Genomic DNA, 26,732 nt, shown 5'->3' on the forward strand with positions numbered 1-26,732 from the left:
ATAACAACCCTTACCAAAAAATAGTACTTATAAGTATATAAAAAGTAAACTAGAAGTATACTTGAAACATACCTGCATATACTACTTTTTGGTAAGGGAACTTTTTAATTAAACAAAGAATATGAGAAAAATGTAATGTATTAATTGAAATTTGTAAAAAACAAACAAACAAACAAACACCCCCCCCCCCCCCCAAAAAAAAAACAAAACATATTGATCATGTCCCATAATGTGTATAATTAAAAAAATGATGCTTTCAGAGCAATGGTTACCTTCAGTGACTCTTCACGCTTCATGTCGACAAACACACAGCAACCAATCACCTTTGTGACAGATCTCATATATATAATATTATACGAGTATGTATGGGGACTATGTGTTTTTTTTTAACTACAAATGGCAAATAAACTAATCTTAAATCTTGAATCTCTTGAATCTTGATGTCCTGTGTAGCCTGGAGAACTGGACTGAGGTGTTCTCTATCATCTCTACTCTTACATAAGGGGTTGGCATGAAACCTGTTTGTTTTTGGATTGTGGGAATGCAACACAGAAGTCTATTTCCCACCCGTCAGCTGGAGGGACGGCGTGTCGCACGGCCAACTTTACTTTAGAACAGAGCAATTCTAAGTCATGTGATCCAATAATAACAATAATAACTAGACTTGGCAGCAGGTATCATGAGGTCCAAGCCCCGTATGCGGTCTGCCTCGCGAGGGCCATGTGACTTGTAATGATGCAGCTGCAAGATGTGGGTCTGACCCGCAGAGCCACATGGGCGATGGTGCTGTCATGCCAACCTAGCCTTCAAGAGGACTAAATTGATCTAAAACGCCCATACTTTGCTGTATGTACACTGAATCACAGCCTTTCCTCCCACCATGCACATGAAGTGTTGCACATCCAGGTAACTATACTGGAATGTAGTCTGTCAGTCTATAATCATCAATATTTAAAATCTAATTTACCTTCATATCTGTTCAAACAAGTGTTATACCAAATGGCAACAACACTGATAGAAATATTATCTTTATGGTGCACATTAAGGTCAGAGGTGACTTGGCTGAATATTTTTTAAATATGACCAGCACAATAAGGGTTAACCTGACCCATCTCCTGAGCAAGCACATTGGGAATAGTGTTCAGTAAAAATGACTTGCTCAGGATTTTTGATTATAGCAAGAAATCTCAAGCAGACCAGACTCAGTGTGGTGACTGACCCTGCACACATCCTGCACCTCTGCCACACAGACGTCCTCATACAATACCACACCTTTTCTCTTGGCACTATGTCAAAAGCTTTCTTCAAATCCACAAACAAACAATGCCACTCCTTCTGGCCTTCTCTACATTTCTCCATGAGCACTCTCACAGCAAATATTGCTACTCATACTGAAAACTATGGACAATTCTTCTGCTCTTTTATGGATAAGTTGTTGAGAGATGAAGTTCATGCTTTTCGATGCATCTAATTTCTGATTATTATGTCCTCACTTGTGGCACCAACCTACTGCAAAATTTGGCAGGCAGCTTTTTGTTCATTCTTGTGTCATTGGACCATGTTTCATGTTTATTGGTTGTAATCATCTCAACAACATAAACACGTGAGTGTTCACTGAATGTATGTGCAGGATGTGGCGCGTACGTGGACCGACTCTCAAGCTTCCGCGAGGCAACTCCCTACATTTCAGTTGTTGGGATATGGGCCCGACCCACAGAACCACATGGGCGAACGGTGCTATCACTCCAAGTTTAAAGTTTAGGACAAACCCTCAACCAAGGTGTCCTTTCTTTTTCAGCACATCTACTGAATACGAGCTGTGACTCCAACCTGTCAGCATCCTGTGGAGGGTCCTTCTCTCTGCCACTCACATGAGACCCTCCAGTTAAGTGTCAACAACACAGCCAAACTCCCTCACAAGCCTTTCCATTGTCACTCTTCTTTGTGCTGTCTCGCCAGCACACAACAGCCTAAAGGAGGAGAGTCATTTGCATAATGAGGCATGCCCACTTTATGCAGTCATCACTAAACTGTCAGATTCAACTTAGATGTGATACACAATTACAACAAAGTGAACTTAATGCAATTTGGTGCATGTATTTTAAGTCAATTTTTGACAGCTTTCCTCTTGTGGGGTCCCCTAGCAACCTTCATCTACCAAATTTGGCAGACAGCCTTTGCTCACTTCTATGTATCATTGTGCAAAGTTTCATGTTCATCTCAAGTAATGTTGGGAGGATATAAAAGATCTTCTGTTTTGACTGCTCCATGCAGTGGGTTCTCCTTTGCAAAGTTGGCAGCTTTTGATCTCCCAAGGTCACTTTAATAACTCAAGCTCCTAATGGTCCATAGAATCGATGTGCAAAGACTGGTGTCAATCAAACTGATGCTTGGGATGAGCTAGATTTTAAATCTTTTACATATTTTACAGTAATGTGTAAAAATGGAAAAAACAGAAATGGGTGTGGCCAGTAGCAGAAGATTTGTCACAATCCACAGAATCTGGGAATGTATGAACTTTGTGCAATGAACCGTTTTGGAGTTCTGGTGAAAAAAGTTAAGAAGATGCATTTTTCTTAATTGTAGTGCCACCTGGAGGCACAAAAGTGTCAATGTTATTGTGACCCTACCTTCTGCTGGTCTGTATCATCGCAAAAATTTCACTTTGGTAGGTTGAATCCATGAACCACGCCCACTTTACTAATGAAAAAGCCAATAGGCCACGCCCCTTTCAACAATCATGATGTTTGTTTGTATTTCAAGTAAGATCTGTCCCAAGATTATCCATGTCACATTTGCTACACCTGCGATTAGCCCATTTTTAGATGTAAACTTTTGAGGTTGATGGTTCCCCTAGTGCCTAGTCGAAATTATTTTAATCAGGCAGCCCCTCTGTGCCACTGTACATCAGTCAGGTGAGTTTCCTCCAGATCGTTGTTACCGTTATGAAGAGGAGTCCAACTTCCTGTGTCAATTGTTTTTAATAGTTAGTTTGTCTCAGGTAGGTTAAGGCCCATCAAGCATAACTTATGCTTCTGAGGTCCAGTAGACTCTGTGTTGATCAGATCACAGTCTGATCACAGTCACTCAGTTTTTGAGAACTGTCTACTCCATACAGATTTACCAGAGAGTGCCATATTGTTTGTATTTCTTCGTAATTGATGTAGATAAAGTCCAAAACATATTCAGTGGCAGCTTCACCATCAGAGAGCCTCGTCCACAACGACCACACAAGACTCCAAGCTGTCACTGATGTTAAAGGGGGCAATATACGATATTAAGAACAGGGGTATGTAAACTTTTGATCAGGGTAGTTTGGGTAGTTTCTGTTGTCATTACTGTATGATTTAAAAAGAGTAAACACAGTTGTTTGACAATAAATGGCTTCACCCACCCATTAACCATGAGTGAAAAAAAACAACGTTTTTGTCTTATTCACATTCTCGGAAAAATGGCAAAAAAAACAACAACAAAAAAACTAAAAATCTGCCAGGGTATATAAACGTTTGAGCACAACTGTACATATAATGTAGACAGTCAATCAGCAAGAACTTCAGCAAGAATCAGATATGCAATACATCTAATTTGAACTGGCAGTCTCAACAAAGCTCACTGTAGACTACTGATAAAATGATAAAAAACAGACTTAGCTGTTATCTTGATATAGAGCAGGTAGCTGAGTGGATAAGGTACTGCCCTGCCAGTATGTAGACTTGGGTGCAAATCCTGCTCACAGTACCTGTCTGTGTCCTTGGACAAGACCCTTAATCCACATTGTTTCATTTGACCCAGGTGTAAATGGGTAGCGGCCTCTGCTGGGGAAGTAAACTGCATAGGACTGGTGTCCCGTCCAGGGGGAGGCATAGACTCACATCTGCTTATTTATTTTTATTTTGATATTTTTGTATTATAACTGTATATGTCACCATATTTTATTTTGGTTTGTTTTGCATTTTCCTTCCAATTATTTGCTGGCTACTTGTTCAATCACGTGTCCAGTCCAGCAGTCTCTAATTTCATCACATTTTGGCCTTTTGCATCATTGTATAGGCCCACAAAGTAACTGTGACCCAGCCTTGAGTTGATTTTTGTGAGTGCTTGCTTGATTATTTACTTGTGCCATGCTAGTCTGAAGGGAAATCCTGGCATTTGACATTCAGACTGCACTGATCCAGAGCAGGATTCGCTCAGACTATTTTGATGCACCTGCTGCCAACAGAAAGCAACCATCTTACAAATATAACCTGCAGCAGTCACAGTCGTTCATACTCACATCTGATAGCAGCCCTGCACAAGTTAATATGAATGCTTAAAATATAGGAAAATTTAGATGTATTTATTACAAAAATTTAAAAGAGCTTAAAATGGCAAGCTGCCATGGAGAAATGGGATGTATGATCACGAGCTAAGAAGCAGTGATATTGGTGCTTAATCCAGAAATTTCTATAGCCATTTGCAGGATGTACATTACTTACTGCAACAGCGCAACAATGACAAGTATCAGAGGAGCAATGTATACTCTACGTACAAACATAATGCATTTTTCTGACCATAGTGACCTAATTTCATATAATTTTAGTGACCTCATCAAGGCCTCACACCATGTAATGATAGGAAAAAAGCTATGGAATGCCTCTGTAGCCCTATGGTTGTGGAGATATCCTTGAAAATGTGTTTTTCTGGCAATTCTGAAGTCATTTCATAATGTCTCTGTGATGTGATCATAAGTACATGCATTTACTGATTGATATAAGCTTGACATCTCTTTATTCCCAATGTTTGTGGAGAGATCCTGCAAAGTATGTTTTTTAGCCTGCACTTTTGAGCAACTTCACCTTTGACCAACCTGCTCCAAAAGTGAATCATCTGGACACCGTAACCCAAGAAATACTCCAGACACACATGAACGATTATGATACCCAAAGTTGAAAGAGAAAGAGAAAGTTGAAAAGAAAAAAGCTGCACAACTCACTGTGTGGGTATCCTGGTATTCGCTGGGTTTCACCTGTGTAGGGTTGTGTTTGGACTTCCTGGGTTTGAGTTTTTGCTCAGCGTAACCACTTTCACCCACATGCGAGTCTACTCTGTGAGGGCTGCTGCCATGACTCGACGGTAGGTTCTCTTTGTCGGTGTCGGCACTGACAGACGCACCTCTGCTTTCAGTTCTAAAAGAAAAAGTGAGAGACAATCAGACGTGTGCATCCCATGTCATCACTGTCACATGATTTAAAACTAACCGGGGAGGTGTTCATTTACCTTCATCTTCTCCCACAAATACCTCGCTGTTTACATTTTGCGCTAATTCGCTTTACTGCCTATTTAGTGTCTACACTCTGAGTCAGTTTGTGCTGTTTTGGATGAAAACACTCCTCTAATGCCCACATCAATGATCTTTCATCAACTAGCATTAAAAGTGATGCTGCTGCAGCTCCACTTGTTATGACTACATTCTGTCTCAAAGGGCAAAATGAGAGGCTTGTGAATGATCACATTTATAAACACTGACAGGAATACTGCAGTACAACAGTACAAAGGTACCATAAACAGCATCATTGTGTGTTTTATCACAACAACTCCTAAATAGATCTTTGTCATTTGATTGGTGGTTTGTATGTCACAAGATATGGATCATTTGTACCATTTTCCACTGTGTTCCATTTAGCGTGCAATCTTGGTTCTATACATTTTGTGCTATTGCACACCGTCATGCGCTCACACTAGTGGCAACGGCAGTTAGCTTAAAAGCAAACAGCAGCCTGACATGGTGCCCAGACTTGCTGGGTAACGGACAGGAAGGCTGGATGCACCAAGGGGACTCGAGAGGGAATTGGGGGGGAGGGGGAGCACAGCAGGCTCTATCAGATGATACCTGGGTGAGATGGGGCATCTTTGTGTGACTACCTAGCTTTGGTGGACACCGTAGGGCCAGGAAGGGTGTAAGTCCCTTTTCTTTTGTTTAGAAATTAATAAAATGTCAAACGATAAGGATCTATTTTAGGTGTTATATACAGTGGTAGGCACAGCTAACCAAAAAGTCAGCTTCGATAACCTCTAATCCGCTAACTGAAAAGTTAACTTTTATAATGCTAAACCGATAAACCTCAAAAAATTATAGCAGAAGTCACAGCTAACACCTAACCGCTAACGTTCAGTACTGTCAGCTACTGATAGTACTGAGCCAGTTTTGAGTTTAAGCACCGCCGAGGCTTCTGAGTAAAATTAAAAGTGATCACAAACCCAAAAATGAACCAGAATTTCTGTTTTATGTAGTCCAGTGGCTGTGAGCTCAGTCCTTCACCAGCAGAAGAGAGGAGAGTGGGCCAGCTGCTGTTGCCCAAAAGGTGGGCAGGGGGGGAGCATTATGGGAAAAATGAGTCTCCTTCATTGGTTGGTTTATTTATTTTTAAAAACCAACACACAAGTTACTGTAACGTGTGTTGGTTTTTACAAATAAATGTGTATTTGAAATATGTCATTTTTTGATTTTGAAAAAAAAAGGCATTTGCAAAACTGAAAATTCTGTTTGTGAAGTGTAATTCACAACCAACACGGGCCGCTATTCACACTCCCACCCAGTAGATGGCACTGGTCGATGCATTTTGACGGGGGGGGGGGGCATTATCGAAAGAGACATTTCTCATAATGCCTTTCAGCACGTGTCTGTTAAAAGCTCAAACCTTCAGAATTTAGCGCATTCCTTTAAAAGATATGTCGTATGTATGATATTTTCTCTCTGTAAAAATGACAAAGGTACTGTTAATATAAATAAACTGTCTGGAATTAGTTGTTTGAGTAAAAAAAAAAAAAAAATAAAAAACCCTCTTCTGCTAAGGGAGGACTGAGCTCACAGCCGTCTGACTACTGCAAAACACACAACAGGTAAGTACTAAAATGTATGATTTAGATTCATGATGCCAGCACAAAAAAGAAAGTTTGCGGACTGAAAGTTAGCGGTGTTAAATTTTGCGGAAGTGAAGTGGTCCGCAGATGGTTTTCAAAATTAGCTGAAAAGCTATTCTTCTAACAAAAAAGGTAGCTTTGCTAATTAGCGGTTAGCAGAACTGTGCCCACCACTGGTTATATAACACAAATAATGAGTTTTTTTTCATTTGTTCAGTGGAAAGAATATTTATAATGAAAAATATATATAATGGAAATATTCTTTCCATTACACTCATAAACATTCATTATTTGCATACTAATGCAGTACTACTAGATTTTTATCCCACCCCCGCCCTGAGTCCAAATCATTAACCAAAACCTAATTTTACCTGTTCTTGCCTTGTTGTAGCTTCTCTTGCTCCCGCTGTCGTTTTTGCCGACGCCTCTGCCGCGCAATCTGTATCCCCCGTGGCGATGCTGTACGTGGGTTCATCTCGCAGTCCACCTGATGCCCCAACGGGTTCGCCTCAAACAGGTGCTGCTGCACCGTTGAACGTATTGTGCTGTCCAGAAAACTTCAGGCAGCAAGAACGAACAAAGCAGGTGAAAAGGCGAGTACATCATTACACTACACCAACAATTTCACAAAAAATAGAACTGAAGAATATAAAAGAACAGATGGAAACATCTTCAGCTCACTCTAATAGATTCTCTCACTCTAATAGATATGCATCCTGAAAGGTCACTGCCTACAACCATGAAGATTGTGGTTGCCTATGAATGTGATGAAGTGCAGTTTGATGACGTAATATGCCATAATTATAAAATGTGATATGTATAACAACTAAAGCACGCCTGTAGCATGACTCTAGCACAGCACTGGTGTGTCTAAAACGTCTCGGCAATGTCATGGCATCTATGACAATATACCAAAGTATGTCAAATTTTGTGACCGAAAAAAGCAATTTTTGAACATTTTAAAAATCTCATTACGGATAAACCGAGACCATGGCACAATGACGGAATGTCACTTTGGAAAACTTTAGACACCCTCCTGGACCGTCTAAAGTTTTCCAAAGTAAGGACAAGGTTTCAAACCGGAAAGTGAGAACAGGCCTTTAAACACTAGAGTACTAAACTAAAGATGACTAAAGGCCACTTACTTTACCAAATCTGGTCTGTAGTGGACAGGGGACAGGTGGTTACTGTTGGAAAACCAGAAATGAAGGTTTGTTAATAACCTAAATCATTGTGAAACTCAAAAAATCCACAGATTGCAGTGCACATGAGTGTCTGTTATCTTCAGCTGTGTTCAGGCTGTGTTCAAGTCCTCTGAGAGCTTCTGTGATTATGACTGTACTCCAGGAAAAGGACATGACTCATGTGCAGTCAGTGATTGCTCTCTTGTTTTATTACTGCTGCCTAGATGGTAATGTTTTCACTTCTGTCTTTTGGGTCACTGTTTGCTTTGATTTTCCACCCAGATTACTCAAACAGAACAGATGAAATATGAGTTAAAAAAAAAACCCTGATAAAATTTAGTAAATATTCGATTCAGGGTCAGACTTAGAAAATTTCAATCACATTCATCTATACTGTAAAAAATCTGGAGGTTTTGGGGCCTTTTTGAGAATTTCTCATGAAATAATCTTTGGACCCAAATAAAACAATTACACATATGTCACATTTTAATAACTATAATACATGCAATTCCTGCTGCTTTGAATTTGAATAATCTAGTGAGTCTGAATAATCTGAAAAGCTGGTGTTTGACTGACTCAACATGCCTGACTGTGGTTAAAGCAAAGGGAGATGGAATGTCTGCAGGACAGGGGCCTCTGAGGACCACGACTAAGAACTGGAGGTTTATGTATGGTTTATGTTTAGAGGTCAAAGGGTGGCGTTAATATGGCTGAACATCCTGTTGTGCTTTAGTGGAGGTGGGCACCCGAGTGAGTGTACTTCCAGTATAAACATTTTTCTTTTGTCTCTGTTAACCAGAGTAAAAACGATGATTCCCTCCCTGACTGAAGTAATTTAATTCTATGTGTCCTCCAGACATTTCCTACATTAATAGTAAGCCACATTCCTTCCCCCAGTCGTGGCAGCTGTTTCATCATCTTTCAATATTAAATAGATTTTTGCCAGAGGTAGGCTTCTTACACTATAACACTGGGGGTTTGTGTTAAAATGATCCTGATCCTGTCTATCTATCCGAGAAATGCTCCTGCAGCATGAAACGCAGCATGTGTGAATATGACCATAAGCAGGAACAGCTGCCCCGCCTCAGGTCCTGCATAGATTACTGGATAGACTCACATAAGGACACTGTAATAAGGCCAAAACAGCACACAAATGAAAAGCAGTAACTGTAACATGCTAACCTGAAACAGATCAGATCAGATCAGGTCTGGGAACATGCGGTGGTGCCCACGTATCACTACATCCACCACACCAGGAAACTGTCATGGATCCTGGATGACAACCACCCAGGCAGACAAGTGGTTCATTTTGAACTCTGAAATTAACCACCTACAGTGTCTGTCACAGCCAGGTGTAACGCGGGCATTCCCTTGGCCTTCTCTAACTGCTGGGGTCCTCAGCACTGAGGTACCTGGGTGCTGGATCCTTCTAGGAGAAGTGCACCACACGCAAAATGTCACATTCGATCAGTACCCAAAGATCCTCCGAAGAGGCAGAGCACCAAAGGAATCCAGTCATCAGGAACACATGAATTAAAGAACCTATTGTTTCTTTATGCATCAATAAAGGCATAAAAACCACTGAGATAGCCACAAAAAAACAACCCTAAACCTCACCCATTCAGCTACAGCAACCAGGCTCAGATTCAGGTTCAGGAGTGTGCACTGGTGTTCGACACTGCTTCAACCAAACAAAATAGAGAATGACTCAGAGTATGTGCCTTGTCTGGAGAACAGCTGCAGCTACGTGCACCGTGGTGAAACTTCCATAAACAGCCATGTTGACAGTAAATAGCACAGCCTGGCAAACTGTGATAAAGCGAGAGATAATCACGTAGTGATAGAACGCTGGACATGTGACTGCGGTGAGTGTGTGCAAAATCCCACTGGCATGCAAAAACCTTATCAATGCCCAGATGAAAGGTTACACGCCCTCGTTTGATAAGCAAAGGATTGTTCTGATGAGTGGAAGAGCTCAGAGATGTAAAAAAAAAGCGGCATATGTAAATCACCGTCTTTTCAGTTCTCCTATGAGCGATAACCAAAGTGTCAAAAGTATGAAAATCCGAGAAAGGTGGCAGCAAATGTTTAGTCTCTGTTGCCTGTTGCACTGCAAAATAAAAATTAGTTTTACAGAAGGAATTGTGATTGTAAGGGCCATTAAACTCCACCAGGTTTGTATAGCACTACCTATGAATGGACTCGTCACTGAAAGCAAGTTAAAAACATCAAAACATGGTTTAATGGATTACTAATATTAACTCAACCGTGCATCTGAAATCTGTCAATGAGGGTTCTCAGTCATCCAGGTTTGGAGATATCTGGAACTTTACAGCAGCTGAAGTTTTGCAATTCATCCACGTGAGTTCATCAGGTTTAAAAGAAAATAAACTTCCACACTACAGGATGCCAAAGTGAATCAGCCAATTATCTCTTTTTAATCTAAAGATAAGCCCCTGGGAAGGAGGGGTTGAAAAGTTTATAACCTGTTTCTTCGTCTTGCTCTTTCACACCAGTAGCATTTGTAATGTAATATTCTTAAATATTTGCTGTTTTTAAATATGTAATTGTAATTTTACTCAGCCACATGGGGTGTGCAGCCAGTACATTCTGAGTGCCGGTCCCAAGCCCGGATAAATGAGGAGGGCTGCGTCAGGAAGGGCATCCGGCGTAAAACAAGCCAACCCAACTATGCAGACTCAGAATCGAATTCCCATACCGGATCGGTCGCGGCCCGGGTTAACAACGTCCGCCACCGGTGCTACTGCCCAACAGGGTGCTGGTGGAAATTGGGCTACTGCTGGGCGAAGACGACGAAGAAGAGGAGGAAAACGTTGCCACGAACAGCGGGAGAAGAAGAAAACTAGAAGGGTGGAAATGAGAGTGGGGACTTTGAATGTTGGTAGTATGACTGGTAAAGGGAGAGAGCTGGCTGATATGATGGAGAGGAGAAAGGTAGACATATTGTGTGTGCAAGAGACCAAGTGGAAGGGAAGCAAGAGCAGGAGCATCGGCGGTGGGTACAAGTTGTTGTACCATGGTGAGGACAGGAAGAGAAATGGTGTTGGGGTCATTTTAAAGGAAGAGTATGTTAAAAGTGTGTTGGAGGTTAAGCGAGTGTCTGACAGGGTGATGAGTGTGAAGTTGGAAATTGAAGGGGTGATGATGAATATCATCAGTGCATATGCCCCACAGGTAGGTTGTGAGATGAAGGAGAAAGAAGATTTCTGGAGTGTGTTAGATGAGGTGGTGGAGAGTGTGCCCAAGCATGAAAGAGTGGTGATAGGAGCAGACTTCAATGGGCATGTTGGTGAAGGGAACAGAGGTGATGAGGAAGTAATGGGTAGATATGGTATCAAGGATAGGAATGGGGAAGGACAGATGGTAGTTGATTTTGCAAAAAGGATGGAAATGGCTGTGGTGAATACCTACTTTAAGAAAAGGGAGGAGCACAGGGTAACATATAAGAGTGGAGGAAGGTGCACACAGGTGGACTACATTCTTTATAGGAGATGCAAGCTAAAAGAAATCACAGACTGTAAGGTGGTAGCAGGAGAGAGTGTCACTAGACAGCATAGGATGGTTGTTTGTAGGATGACTTTAGAGGTAAAGAAGAAGAAGAAGACAGTGAGAGCTCAACAAAGGATCAGATGGTGGAAGCTGAAGGAGGAAAACTGTTGTGTGAAATTTAGTGAGCAGGTGAGAGAAGCACTAGTTGGAGGGGAAGCAATTTTGGACAACTGGAAAAGTACTGCAGATGTGGTGAGGGAGACAGATAGGGCAGTACTGGGTATGACATCTAGACAATGGAAGGAAGACAAGGAGACTTGGTGGTGGAATGAAGAGGTCCAGGAAAGCATAAGGAGAAAGAGGTTGGCGAAAAAGTTTTGGGATAGTCGGAGAGATGAAGAAAGTAGACAGGAGTACAAGGAGATGCGGCGTAAGGCGAGAAGAGAAGTGGCAAAAGCAAAGGAAAAGGCATATTGCGAGCTGTACAAGAAGTTCAATAGTAAGGAAGGAGAAAAGGACTTGTACTGATTGGCCAGACAAAGGAACACAGCTGGAAAGGATGTGCAGCAGGTTAGGGTGGTAAAAGATGCACATGGTAATGTGTTGACAAGTGAGGAGTGTGTGCTGAGAAGGTGGAGGGAATATTTTGAAGAGTTGATGAATAAAGAAAATGAGCGAGAGAAAAGGTTGGATGATGTGGTGAGAGTAAATCAGGAAGTAAAAGAGATTAGCAAGGAAGAAGTGAGGGCTGCTATGAAGAGGATGAAGAGTGGAAAGGCAGTTGGTCCAGATGACATTCCAATGGAGGCATGGAAATGTCTAGGAGAGATGGCAGTAGAGTTTCTAACCAGATTGTTTAATAAAATCTTGGAAAGTGAGAGGATGCCTGAGGAGTGGAGACAAAGTGTGCTGGTTCCTATTTTCAAGAACAAGGGTGATGTGCAGAGCTGCAGTAACTACAGAGGCATAAAGCTGATCAGCCACAGCATGAAGTTATGGGAAAGAGTAGTAGAAGCTAGGCTTAGAAAACAGGTGAAGATCTGTGAGCAGCACTATGGCTTCATGCCGAGAAAGAGCACTACAGATGCAATGTTTGCTCTGAGAATACTGTTGGAAAAGTACAGAGAAGGACAGAAAGAGTTACATTGTGTGTTTGTGGACTTAGAAAAAGCATATGATAGGGTGCCAAGAGAAGAGTTGTGGCATTGTATGAGGAAGTCTGGAGTGGCAGAGAAGTATGTTAGGGTAGTGCAGGACATGTACAAGAATAGTGTGACAGCGGTGAGATGCGCAGTCGGAATGACAGACTCATTCAAGGTGGAGGTGGGATTACACCAAGGATCAGCTCTGAGTCCTTTCTTGTTTGCAGTGGTGATGGACAGGTTGACAGATGAGATCAGACAGGAGTCCCCATGGACTATGATGTTTGCAGATGACATTGTGATCTGTAGTGAGAGTAGAGAGCAAGTTGAGTCTAGTCTGGAGAAGTGGAGATATGCTTTGGAGAGAAGGGGAATGAAAGTCAGTAGAAGCAAGACTGAGTACATGTGTGTAAATGAGAGGGAGCCCAGTGGAATAGTGCAGTTACAAAGAGTAGAAGTGGTGAAAGTAGATGAGTTTAAATATTTGGGGTCAACTGTTCAAAGTAATGGAGAGTGTGGTAGAGAGGTGAAGAAGAGAGTGCAGGCAGGGTGGAGTGGGTGGAGAAAGGTGGCAGGAGTGATTTGTGACCGAAGAATATCAGCAAGAGTGAAGGGGAAAATTTACAAAACAGTAGTGAGACCAGCTATGTTGTATGGTTTAGAGACAGTGGCACTAACAAAAAGACAGGAGGCAGAGCTGGAGGTGGCAGAGTTAAAGATGTTGAGATTCTCTTTGGGAGTGACAAGAATGGACAAGATTAGGAATGAACATATCAGAGGGACAGCTCAGGTGGGATGGTTTGGAGACAAAGTCAGAGAGGCGAGATTGAGATGGTTTGGACATGTGCAGAGGAGGGACCCAGGGTATACAGGGAGAAGGATGCTGAGGATGGAGCCACCAGGCAGGAGGAGAAGAGGGAGACCAAAGAGGAGGTTCATGGATGTGCTGAGAGAGGACATGCAGGTGGTTGGTGTGACAGAGGAAGATACAGAGGACAGGGTGAGATGGAAACGATTGATCTGCTGTGGCGACCCCTAACGGGAACAGCCGAAAGACAAAGAAGAAGAATTGTAATTTTACTAAAACTTTTGTGTGATTATGACTGCTTTTTATGTTCTTCACTGAGTAATGTTGTGACTGTTTTATTATTAGTGATGTTCGATACTACCAATTTCCTTTCCAATCCCATACTGAGTAAAATTCAGGCTGGTATCAGTGATACCAATACAACCCAATACTTTGATTTGAAACACACTACTTTTTACTTTTTTTTTTAGATTTACACAGATTTACACACATTAAGTGTATTTGTACAGTGTAAATCTAAAAAAAAAGTAGTGTGTTTCAAATCGTAGCTTCATAAAGAATCATTTTGTCTTTCTTTACAAGATGAGCCTCTGTCAGGTTTTTTCTTCCTGAACGTGGAGATGTTCTCCGTGATGAGACGTGAAAATGTCTTCCGTGTCCTCTACCTGGCGATCGGTCTGTGAGGAGGAGCTGATGGACTTTATTTAACACAATCGTGAGAGAAATCATGAGGAGGTGAGAGCGCTGAGGAGCTGCAGCCAGGCTGTGTGATTTTATAGCTCGGCATAAAATGGCCAGCTGGGTGGAGACCCCAAGGAAGACCCAGGACTAGGTGGAGAGATTATATCTCCACAGTGGCCTGGAAAAGCCTTGGTATCACCTGTCAGAGGTGTTTAATGTTGCACGGAAAACCACTAAGCCCCCGTGCTGTTCATGAATCCATTATCATCCTTATTATTATTACTCCAAAATATCTTGTTCACAGGTGAGAGGACAATGTAGAGTGAGATTGGCTGGAGAATCGGTGCAGCAAGGACGGCACAGCAGGAATCATAAATTGGCATCGTGTAGCATTATATTTTGTGGGTGTGGCATCCAGTCACGTAAGTACCGTTACGTTGCCTCAACCTGTGTGAAAATTACTTCCTTTCTGCATCCAGTGCTCGATGCTGAAAATCCATGAAAAAAATTAAACGTTTAATTTTTTGTGTCTGTTTCATGTCGCCCTTTACGTCCCTCAGCGTATCAACTTAGCTCCTGCGGAATCTGGCGGACCTCAGCACTGGTCGACGTCAGGTTTTCACTCTCAGTCAGCAAACGCTGGGCTAATCGTCAATGTGTTCAGAGTCCCTAACTGATAGGAAAGGGACCAGATTTGGTTTTCTGCTGTGACAGCCCATCTATGTGGTATTTCAAAGAAGATCTTCTGCATACCCTGCTTGGAACAAACAATTATTTGAGCCTGGCTATTCATATCAGACTTCTGTGTTCAACAAGGTGTTTTGACCCAGAGACATGATGCTCATCATCTGCTTCTTCTTTTTGCAACCATTCTCTGTAGACAATAGAGATGGTTGTGTGTAAAAATTCCAGCAGATAAGGATTTTGTAAATAACCCAAAACAACCAGTCTTGCACCAATAACCACGCACTGGAAAGTATATCACATTGCTTGTCCATTATGATAGTTTGTTTCAAGTTCAGCAGACCTTGTTGATGAATGTCCACAATACCTAATTGTATTGACTTTCTTTGACATGACTGATTAGGTATTTGCTTTAATGCTCAGTTCAACAGATGTATCTAATGAAGAGAGGTGGAAAGCAAGCAGTTTCAGGCCTAAAGTTTACTGATAACAAGGTTTCTTTACGCAGCAACAGAACTTTTGGACTTTGAATGTGTTTAATATGAAACTGAACCCATATCGAAACCCATTTTGTGTATAGTGGAAACTACACTGCTGTATCAAAATTTGCCAAAAATGAAATCAACGTTTTTAAACGATATCTCACTTCATCTCTTTAGGTGCAACTTTATCATCGTGGATGGTTCATCACTTTAAGCAGCTCTCTGATATGGCAGCAAGCCACATTTTGACAGCTGACAAAATAAACAGCTGACAGAATAAAGTGTGAAATACTTGGTAATTAAATATCTTTGGATGACTACCTCAGTCCCAAGTGTTCTTGGAGAGGGGTTGAACAGTACAGAAAAAGTGTGGTAGTTACATCACTGCCAGTTTTGTACCACTGACTTTCGCTAATTAAAGAGGCATCACTGCTCAGTGTGCAAAAGGCAACAATCTGAATCATGAACCAACCAAGATGTCTGAGAGTAAGAGGGATGAATCAGTGCACCTTAAATAAACAAATACTGCCAGAAAATTACTGTAACAACCAACATGCCTCTTAATGACGCACATTCTAAACAGGCAAAGATTATACCACCATTACCAACCATATGCTTGATGGAAAACTACATGTATTTTTTATATTTCTGGAAAAGGGCTCTGTAAGGCTCTAGAATGGGGATGTGATGGTCTAGTGGTTAAACGCTGGGCTTCAGACCAGAGTTCAAAACCCAGCCAGACTGGAAAATTACTAAGGGCCCTTGGGCAAGGACCTTAATCCCCCAGTTACCCCCGGTGTGTAGTGAGCGCCTTGCATGGCAGCAGCCTGACATCAGTGTGTGAGTGTGTCTGTGTGAACAGGTGAATGTGACGCATAATTGTAAAGTGCTTTGAGCTTCTGATGCAGATGGAAAAGCGCTATATAAATGCAGCCCATTTAACTATTTTCTGTTGTAACTTTGTTATAATAATAATATAACTTTGTTATACACCTTTGTTATAATATTTTTTGTGCTTTTTTTTCCACTCACTATTACTAACCCTACTCCTTCCCCCAACCCTAACCATAACCCCCCCACTGTTGGGAAAGTGTAGTGACACGGACCCACAACAGGGGGCGTAAAGGAACGGACAATGGAAATGCAAAAGATAACAATTTAATGTTGTGAAATGTGCACAACGGTATACAGATACAACTTTAGATAACAGTCAATTAAACAGCTGGTGATGTGTGGGCAGGCTCGAGGATAGGAGACGCCTGTCCAGAGAAGAGTCGGGCCCCACACGATTTCCACTGCCAGCGGAGACCTGCAATACACCGGAGCCGCCAAGTCCTGAGTCCCCAGGTGGCCACCGCCTCCAGCTGTCGGATCGGGTACTGCTGGCAGGAAGCATAGACAGATCAAGTGGGTGTGTGCACACCCAGCAAACAGTTCAGCACACTCACAGTTCTTTCTGGACTGACACGTCCTTCACTCTCAGGTAGCAGGAAAACGAAGTTCGTGCAGTGCCTACTGAAACACTAAGAAATTTAGGAGCGGAATCACCGACTCCTCCAAATTTCCAACACACCAGCTCCAAGCTGTCAGTTACAGCAGGTTACAACTGCAAACAGTTTAGCATCCAATACGTGCGTACGGCACAGAGAAAGGCTGAGAAGGTTACCTGTCGGGTAAGACGATTTCTCGGCAGAGATGTGGTGTCACTGCCAGGCTTTTATGGGGAAGCTGATGAATGATAGATGACAGCTGTCAGCTCCGGCTCCTGGGGCTCCTGGTGGGCGATTGCGCCCTCTGGTGCCTGAAGCCCGCCTTCAGGCAGGGCACCCTCTGGTGGTGGCCAGCAGTACCTCCTCTTCAGCGGCCCACACAACAGGACCCCCCCCCCCCTCAACGGGCCCGACCAGGCTTGTCGGGATGACGGCGGTAGAAATCGGCCAGGAGGGCCGGGTCCAGGATGAAGCTCCTCTTCACCTAAGAGCGCTCTTCAGGTCCGTAACCCTCCCAGTCCACCAGATACTGGAACCCCCGGCCCTGTCGACGGACGTCCAGGAGCCTGCGCACAGTCCAAGCAGGATCTCCGTCGATGATCTGGGCAGGAGGCGGTGCCGGTCCGGGGGTGCAGAGAGGTGAGGTATGGCAAGGTTTGACCCGGGAGACATGGAAAACAGGATGGATCCGCAGTGAAGCTGGCAGCTTCAGCTTCACTGCGGCCGGACTGAGGACTCTGAGGATGGTGAAGGGTCCAATGAATCAGTCTTTCAGTTTTTGGGATTCCACTTGAAGGGGGATGTCCTTGGTGGATAGCCAAACCTCCTGCCCGGGCTGGTATGCAGGGGCCGGGGAACGCCGGTGGTCTGCATGGGCCTTGGCCCTCGTCCGGGCTTTAAGCAGGGCAGAGCGGGCAGTATGCCACACCTGACGGCACCTCCTTAGGTGGGCCTGGACCGAGGGCACCCCGACCTCTCCCTCTATGAGTGGGAACAATGGGGGCTGGTACCCCAAACATACCTCAAACGGGGAGGGCCTGCTCCAAATCCTGGTTCGCCCGCTCTGCCTGTCCGTTCATCTGGGGATGGTACCCGGACGAGAGGCTTACGGTGGCCCCCGGTTCCCTACAGAAACTCCTCCAGACTTGCGAGGAGAACTGAGGACCACGGTCAGAGACAATGTCGGATGGAATCCCATGCAGACGCACGACATTGGGGACCAGGAGGTCTGCTGTCTCCTGGGCCGTCAGGAGCTTCGGGAGGGCCACGAAGTGGGCCGCCTTGGAGAACCAGTCCACTATCGTGAGGATGGTTGTCATGCCCTGGGATGGCGGGAGGCCCGTGACGAAGTCCAGGCCGATGTGGGACCAGGGGCAATGAGGCACAGGTAACGGCTGGAGGAGTCCTTGTGCTCGGTGATGATCTGCCTTGCCCCTGGCGCAGGTGGTACAGGCCTGGACATAGTCCCGGACGTCGGCTTCCATAGACGCCCACCAGAAGCGCTGCCGGACCACCGCCACGGTCCTACGCACCCCCGGGTGGCAGGGGAGCTTCGAACCGTGACAGAAGTCCAGGACCGCAGCTCTGGCCTCTGGTGGGACGTATAGTTTGTCTTTCGGGCCATCCCCGGGTCCGGGTTCCGTGCCAGAGCCTCCTGGACGGTCTTCTCCACATCCCAGGTGAGGGTGGCCATGACAGTGGACTCGGGGATGATGGTTTCCGGTGGATCCGACAGCTTGGTCTTGACTTCCTCCTCGTGTACCCGGGACAGGGCGTCGGATCGTTGATTCTTGGTCCCTGGGCGGTATGTGATCTGGAAGTCAAAACGCCCGAAGAACAGTGACCAGCGGGCTTGCCTGGGGTTCAGACGCTAAGCGGTCCGGATATATTCCAGGTTCCGATGGTCCGTGAAAACCGTAAATGGCACCGCAGCTCCCTCCAACAGGTGTCTCCACTCCTCAAGGGTCTCTTTCACTGCCAGAAGTTCCTGATTGCCGACGTCATAGTTCCTTTCAGTCGGGGTCAACCTGCGGGAAAAATAGGCACAAGGATGGAGAACCTTGTCGGACTCCCCACTCTGGGACAGCACGGCTCCTATCCCTGAGTCAGAGGCATCCACTTCAACTACAAACTGGCGATTGGGATCAGGCTGCACCAGAACTGGTGCAGTCGAGAACCGGCGTTTCAACTCTCTAAACGCGGCTTCGCATCGATCCGACCAGGTGAAGGGGACTTTAGTGGAGGTTAGGGCCATCAGGGGGCTAACTACCTGGCTGTAGCCCTTTATGAACCTCCGGTAGAAATTTGCAAAGCCGATGAACTGCTGCAATTTCCTACGGCTTGTCGGTTGGGGCCAATCTCTCACCGCCGCAACCTTGGCCGGATCAGGGGCGACGGAGTTGGAGGAGATTATGAACCCCAGGAAGGACAAAGAACTGCGGTGGAACTCGCACTTCTCGCCCTTCACAAACAGCCGGTTCTCCAACAACCGCTGCAGGACCTGACGTACATGCTGCACGAGTCTCAGGATCCGGGGAGAAGATAAGAATATCGTCAAGGTATACAAAGTCAAACCGATGCAGGAAGTCCTGCAAGACGTCATTAACCAAAGCTTGGAACGTCACGGGCGCATTGGTGAGGCCGAACGGCATGACCAGGTACTCAAAGTGACCTAACGGGGTGTTAAATGCCGTCTTCCACTCGTCTCCCTCCCGGATCCGAACCAGGTGATACGCATTCCTAAGATCCAGTTTTGTGAAGATTTGGGCTCCATGCAAGGGCGTGAACACTGAATCCAACAGAGGTAACGGGTATCGGTTGCGAACTGTGATCTCGTTCAGCCCTCTGTAATCAATGCATGGACGGAATCCGCCGTCTTTCTTGCCCACAAAAAAGAAACCAGCACCCATCGGGGAGGTGGAGTTCCGGATCAACCAGTCATGGTACTCGGCTGGCACCGCCGCCAGATTGGGGGGAACTAGAACCTCCTCCTTAGCTGTCACACTGGGTGGAACGGAGGATCCTAAACACTCCCGGTGGCAGGTTTCGCTCCACTGCGTCACAACCCCAGACGGCCAATCAATCCGGGGATTGTGCTTTAACATCCATGGAAAACCCAAAATCACTCGGGAGGTAGAAGGTGTTACATAAAACACAATCTCCTCCCTGTGATTCCCAGACACAACCAATGTCACGGGCTGTGTCTGGTGTGTGATTAATGGGAGAAGGGTGCCATCTAGTGCCCGTACCGTCAATGATGAAGGTAAGGCCACAAGAGGGAGTCCAACTTCCTTTGCCCATCTGCTGTCCAGCAGATTCCCCTCCGACCCTGTGTCCACCAGTGCTGGGGCGTGAAGGGTTAGATCCCCACTCAGGATCGTAACTGGGATGCGTGCGGATTTACGGGGTTTTCCCGCGTGAGTATTATGGCCCACCCTTAGCCCAGTCTCTAAGGGCGAGTGTTGCTGTTTTGACCGTTTGGGGCAGTTTTTCTGTGTGTGCTCGGTTGAGCTGCAGTGAAAACACTCCCCACGGGCCAGCCTCCTTTGTCTCTGATCTGATTTTCTTTTGGCACTGCTTGTTTCCCTAGCAACGTCAGCAGGGGGAGCTGTCGTCACGTGGAGTGCCCTGGCTGTGGAGCGTGGGGAAGACGGCTCCCTTTCGTACCCGGGAGGAAGAGGGACGACTCATGCCTGACCACGCCCTTCGTCTCGCTCCCGTCGGCGTTCTGCTAATCGGTTGTCTAGCCGTATTACCAGGTTGATAAGCCCGTCTAAATCCCGCGGCTCGTCCTTTGCCACCAGGTGCTCCTTAAGGACCAGAGACAGTCCGCATTTTCGTTGAACGACCACTGGAATATCTGTATTTGGCACTCGGTCAGCAGGAGGAGGTGCTGCAGCAGGGCCCTGTGCGTGCGCTTCCACCTGCACGGTGAGAGCCTCCAAACTCTGATTGAGTATGACGTTCTGCTCGGTTACCAAGTCCAACCTAGCAGTGAAGGCGGTTAAGATTTGCTGCAGCTCACCTAACATGCCTCCTGCTGGCGCCTGTGCACCTTGCGTTTCCATTGGTGGTTTACTCGATGGCTGACGCCCCTCTGGATCCATGACGATTGGCCGAGAAATCCTGTTGGGAAAGTGTAGTGACACGGACCCACAACAGGGGGTGTAAAGGAACGGACAATGGAAATGCAAAAGATAACAATTTAATGTTGTGAAATGTGCACAACGGTATACAGATACAACTTTAGATAACAGTCAATTAAACAGTTGGTGACGTGTGGGCAGGCTCGTGGATAGGAGACGCCTGTCCAGAGAAGAGTCGGGCCCGACACGTTTTCCACTGCCAGCGGAGACCTGCAATACACCGGAGCTGCCAAGTCCTGAGTCCCCAGGTGGCCACTGCCTCCAGCTGTCGGATCGGGTACTGCTGGCAGGAAGCATAGACAGCTCAAGTGCAATCGACTGCAAACAGTTTAGCATCCAATACGTGCGTACGGCACAGAGAAAGGCTGAGAAGGTTACCTGTCAGGTAAGACGATTTCTCGGCAGAGATGTGGTGTCACTGCCAGGCTTTTATGGGGAAGGTGATGAATGATAGATGACAGCTGTCAGCTCCGGCTCCTGGGGCTCCTGGTGGGCGACTGCACCCTCTGGTGCCTGAAGCCCGCCTTCAGGCAGGGCGCCCTCTGGCGGTGGCCAGCAGTACCTCCTCTTCAGTGGCCCACACAACACCCACTTTACTTTTAATTTCGTGCAGCCATCACAGAATGAATTAGAATGAATTTGTGCTGCCGTGACGAAAATGAGGCGCTTTTCGTCACAATATCATGAACCAATAGATTAATGTGTAAAACCCCTGGTAATAATTATGGAATCACCGGCCTCGGAGGATGTTCATTCAGTTGTTTAATTTTGTAGAAAAAAAGCAGATCACAGACATGACACAAAACTAAAGTCATTTCAAATGGCAACTTTCTGGCTTTAAGAAACACTATAAGAAATCTGAAAAAAAATTGTGGCAGTCAGTAACGGTTACTTTTTTAGACCAAGCAGAGGGAAAAAAATATGGAATCACTCAATTCTGAGGAAAAAATTATGGAATCACCCTGTAAATTTTCATCCCCAAAACTAACACCTGCATCAAATCAGATCTGCTCATTAGTCTGCATCTAAAAAGGAGTGATCACACCTTGGAGAGCTGTTGCACCAAGTGGACTGACATGAATCATGGCTCCAACACAAGAGATGTCAATTGAAACAAAGAAGCGGATTATCAAACTCTTAAAAGAGGGTAAATCATCATGCAATGTTGCAAAAGATGTTGGTTGCTCACAGTCAGCTGTGTCTAAACTCTGGACCAAATACAAACAACACGGGAAGGTTGTTAAAGGCAAACATACTGGTAGACCAAGGAAGATATCAAAGCATCAAGACAGAAAACTTAAAGCAATATGTCTCAAAAATCGAAAATGCACAACAAAACAAATGAGGAACGAATGGGTTGAAACTGGAGTCAACGTCTGTGACTGAACTGAACTGAACTTCCATAATTTTTTCCTCAGAATTGAGTGATTCCATATTTTTTCCCTCTGCTTGGTCTAAAAAAGTATGAATGAACATCCTCCGAGGCCGGTGATTCCATAATTTTTGCCAGGGGTTGTATTTCGTGCTGCTGAATCATGACTTGCCGTGAGACCAGGTTGTGCAAACCTGATAGATGTCTAGAGCTAGGCTTTGAGGGTCAAGGACAATGTACATCAATGTGTGCATAACAGCAACAGATTGATAATCACACTCCTTGCATGAATACATTGTAATTCGCCTAAAAGAGCATAAGCATCCCTGAAAACTGGTTATGATGATTGAAATTTGATCTTGCAGCAGCGTGAGAGAATCTGTTGGATTGGTGAATGTAACTGATACTAGCTTTTTGTTGTCTTTAAGACTATTTCTAATATTTAAAAGAACAGCAGAGCACAGACTGCTGGGAACCTTTGTCATTATAACTTGTCTAGATCCAGATACGTCACACTGAGGCATCAACACCTTATTAAATTATATTTTTTTTTAATCATAGACATATTTTCAGACCATACATGACATGACATAATGAATTAATTCTGTTTATTTAAATAATGTAATAAAGTAAACATTAATCAAATCTATGATTTAAATATTAATTCAGTTAATCTAATGTTTTAAAAATAAATGACTTTTTTTTTTTTTTTAAATTGAGTGCAGTTCTGAAATAAATCTCTCTCCCATACATACACTATCCACAGGTCTATTTTTGGGGGGGGGGTATCTGAAAGCTGCAGGGCTACAGCTGCCAAACAGTGGTGCACAAACTGTTGCATGTGCACGCCGCTGTGGTTTCTCTATAAGCTGTGGTTTCATTGTTTCTGATGATAATTCACTGAGGCAGGACAGAGCCACTTCCCTCACACCTCCACTCCAAAACAACAAACTGTGACCCGATCACCGCAGGCTGCCAACGCAAAGACAGGAGGCCTACCTCATGTAGAAAGGAGATATTGGCCTGTCTTCTTCTTGAGAGCTGAAAAACAAATGCACAGAACTGGTTAGCTTTCAGCTTGTGGCTGTGAAACTTTATAAGCAACCCATCATCACGACATGTTACTGCGGCTGAAAATAGGACGATACGACTGGCTTTTGTCTGCAGAATAATAGCCATGAAGTGCTGCAGATAAGGGCCTTTGCTGAACTTGTCTTGGGTAATTATTATGAATCACAAAGACAGCTACTGCTCACCAGTGCCTGGTGAAATTATGCAACAATAAAAGGAACTGTATTGGCTCAGCACGTTCAGATTGCTCAACAGTTTCAAACCCTGGCACTAGACAGCAGAAAAATTTCTTAATCTCTTTGCTTTGTTTGTCCAAGTCGAGCTGAAGGCTTCTGAAATGCTCCAGTAAAGTCAGCGTAAAACACACAACAATAAATGAACTCTTCGTAAACTGTGTGAAGCCCTGCACGCATTGACACGCATTGACACGCAGTGTTTGCGAATAGGCTGCGACATGTTCATGGAAGTGGCACAAAATTTATGCGGCCTCGCACAGTTTACGACGACTTTACACAAGTTTGCGTGCCAGTGCGGATTTTGTGCAAGTGTCAAGGTGGCTTAAGAGTAGGACACACAGCAATCAATGAAGGCTTCTTTAAAGAGGTTTTAAAGTGCCCATATGTGAGTCAAAGAGCATCGCAATTCATTTTTCATCTCAGCTGATTTGAATCTTCACACACAGAGACATTTCTGTGAAAATTGAAAGGCAGTAGAGCTTTAAAATCAAATGCTTTGGTGAAATTATGGAGAGTGTTATACACCTGAAAGGATAATAAACAACTGGGATAATTGGGACACATCAAAGCACAAAATTTATGATTATATTCATAATTTTTACCAAATACATAAATGAACAACAGTTACATAGCTTAAGTCTGCGCAGACGTTTAAAAAAATAAAAATCTGAAAATGTGACAACACTGGTAACAGCTACCATAATGGTATGTTTTAATTTTATATCAGATAGAGGAAAAGAAAGTCACAAAATCGCCATTTTGGCAAAATTTAGCGTGATCATGGCCTGTAGGTTCATTTGGAAGATTACTGTGGAAACAACCATTTAAGTACACGGTGTTACTGAGGGGATCTTAGAGCCAAGGTTTGGTACCCTGATGAGTTAAAGGGCAGTGGAGTTCAAAACAAAGGATTTAGGTTTCAAGTCGGGAAACAAAATGGGGCAACGTTTGTTTGAAGTTCAAAAGTCGTCTCAAATGACTCTACGTCCAGTAAACGTGGACGTCTGTTCCTCCTGCACACACCTGCACCCTTATTGTTGCATAAATGCCTCCCTGCAAAAACACACACACACACACACACACAAAACTGGTGTTACAAACTCTTACATGCATATTAACATAATAAGTGCCACAACTGCTGCCGTGAATTGCAAAAGTGGAAATCCTGTTTATCCACTATCATACTGAGGGGATAACAAGGACAAAAAGCTTTGCAAGAGCCTTGGAAACAAATTCTGATCCTCCATGGAATGGAAAACTACCCAGGAGGAGTCTGTAAATCTGTCAACAGATCACTATGTCCAAATTATTAAAAATATGCAGACAAACATAATCCACACTACCTCAGAACTGGCTGGACATGTGGATAGTTGTCCCATGACCTCCACTTTATTTTATTTTCTCTGCTCCTTTGTTGCCCTTACCTTTTTCAAAGGACAACTTTATGCACAGCTGACTAACTAGCAGCAGTGAGTAACTGAAGTACGTGCCCAACTCTAGTGACAAGGATAAATGTGGAAATTTATCTTCTCCTGCTGATGCTCCTCTGTTGTTTGTTCTGGGCTGGTTTGACAGGAATGACTCTAACCATTTGGACGTGCTGAGTGACATGCTCAAAAACTGAATTTGTGGGCGTTTGCAAGTGCCTCAAGCTATCAACCTTAGTTTCATAGTCAGTGTCACCACTGAACATTCCTAGAATACCTCAGTCACAGTGGGTCAGTCACTGTGACCTTTTTCATTTAAAAATGACTGGAACACTCTTATAAATTATAAAATTTCATTTTCCATCAGGTTATAATGTGGGACATGAAACACAGTATTTGGACAGTGAATTTATTTATTATTTACTGTAATTTTACCTCTGTACAGTGGAGTGGAAATCAAACAACCTAGATGTGATTGTTAGTGCCCATTTTTATCTTTAATTTAAATCATTTAATGTATTTCTTAATGGTGGATGGAAATGAAGCCCAGGATATACCCACTGACCTGGAAATGTTCATGTATCCATACCCTGACTTTTCAAAATAAAACAAGTTGAAAAAGTGATGATACACCCCCTTTTTTGAAGAAAATTGGTTAAGCACCCACTTGAAAATAAATTACATTACAGGGAACACATCTGTGTTGAAATCAGACATTTTATTGAAATAGGTATTCCGATGAACATAATAACTGGCCATGCTCGTGCATCGGCCCACCTCCTTTTCAGGCAGAATTTGGATGGGTGAACACGGTATATCAAATTGCTTATGGGCTGTCAAAATGGAGGTGCTATGTTTATAAATGGCCATAATTTCAAAAATGGCTAATTTGATTTTTTTTTTTTAACTCACTGAATTAAAGCTGAAAGTCAACACTACAAGCACATCTCGACTGTTTCATTTTAGTTCCACTGTGATGGTGTACAGGAGTAAATTTTAAAAAATGTGTCACCGTCAAACTTTAATGAACCAGACATACTGAAGTTGAACTTGTAGCTCTGCGACAAGATAGCATCGTCTAAATAAAGAAACTGGTGACTGAGTTGCTGTCGCAACAGGCTCCTCAAAAAGTGGTTGTTTATCTCAGTGTAGCAACTACAAGCTGAGAAAGATGATGAATTCATCATTTCATCTACTCCCAAAGTAGAGCAGGTTGATCAGTGGATGGCCTACCAATATGTATACACCTGGGTTTGATTCCCGCTTACGATACCTCTCTGGGTACTAAGACAAGGCACTTAAGCTGCACTGTCCCAGTCCAATCAGCTTTAAATGGTTCCTGGCCTTGGCTGTGGAAGTGACCTGCGTCGGACTGGTGTTCCAGCCAGATGGCGTCATACGCTCTCACCCACTTCACACTGCTGAATCCGGGATAAGCACCAGCACCAACAATTGGGCCTATATAGGACTTACGTCTTTTACTCCCAAAGCAATACCTGTGATAATAACAATAATAATGATAATGCGTTGTAATAATAACCTTTATTTAACAAGGTAGAAATTCCACTGAGCTTGAAACCTCTTTTACAAGGGTGACCTG

General features: G+C 44.0%; 1 protein-coding gene across 4 annotated transcripts in view; it reads right to left on the reverse strand.

The window, feature by feature from the left end:
* Window positions 1–26,732, reverse strand: part of fam13a (family with sequence similarity 13 member A) — a 73,797-nt gene that overhangs the window by 35,508 nt on the left and 11,557 nt on the right. For 2 of the 4 annotated variants that reach the window (XM_034188048.1, XM_034188047.1), the window contains exons 2-5: window positions 23,398–23,439; window positions 8,046–8,087; window positions 7,272–7,457; window positions 4,973–5,165 (exon numbers count right to left, since the gene is read on the reverse strand). In XM_034188048.1, the coding sequence (XP_034043939.1) occupies window positions 4,973–5,165; window positions 7,272–7,457; window positions 8,046–8,087; window positions 23,398–23,439 (463 nt within the window). The remainder of the gene's footprint in view (window positions 1–4,972; window positions 5,166–7,271; window positions 7,458–8,045; window positions 8,088–23,397; window positions 23,440–26,732) is intronic. The other 2 variants (XM_034188045.1, XM_034188046.1) reach the window with 2 other exon arrangements.

Source organism: Thalassophryne amazonica, chromosome 15 (genome assembly GCF_902500255.1).
Source record: "Thalassophryne amazonica chromosome 15, fThaAma1.1, whole genome shotgun sequence".
NCBI lineage: Eukaryota > Metazoa > Chordata > Actinopteri > Batrachoidiformes > Batrachoididae > Thalassophryne > Thalassophryne amazonica.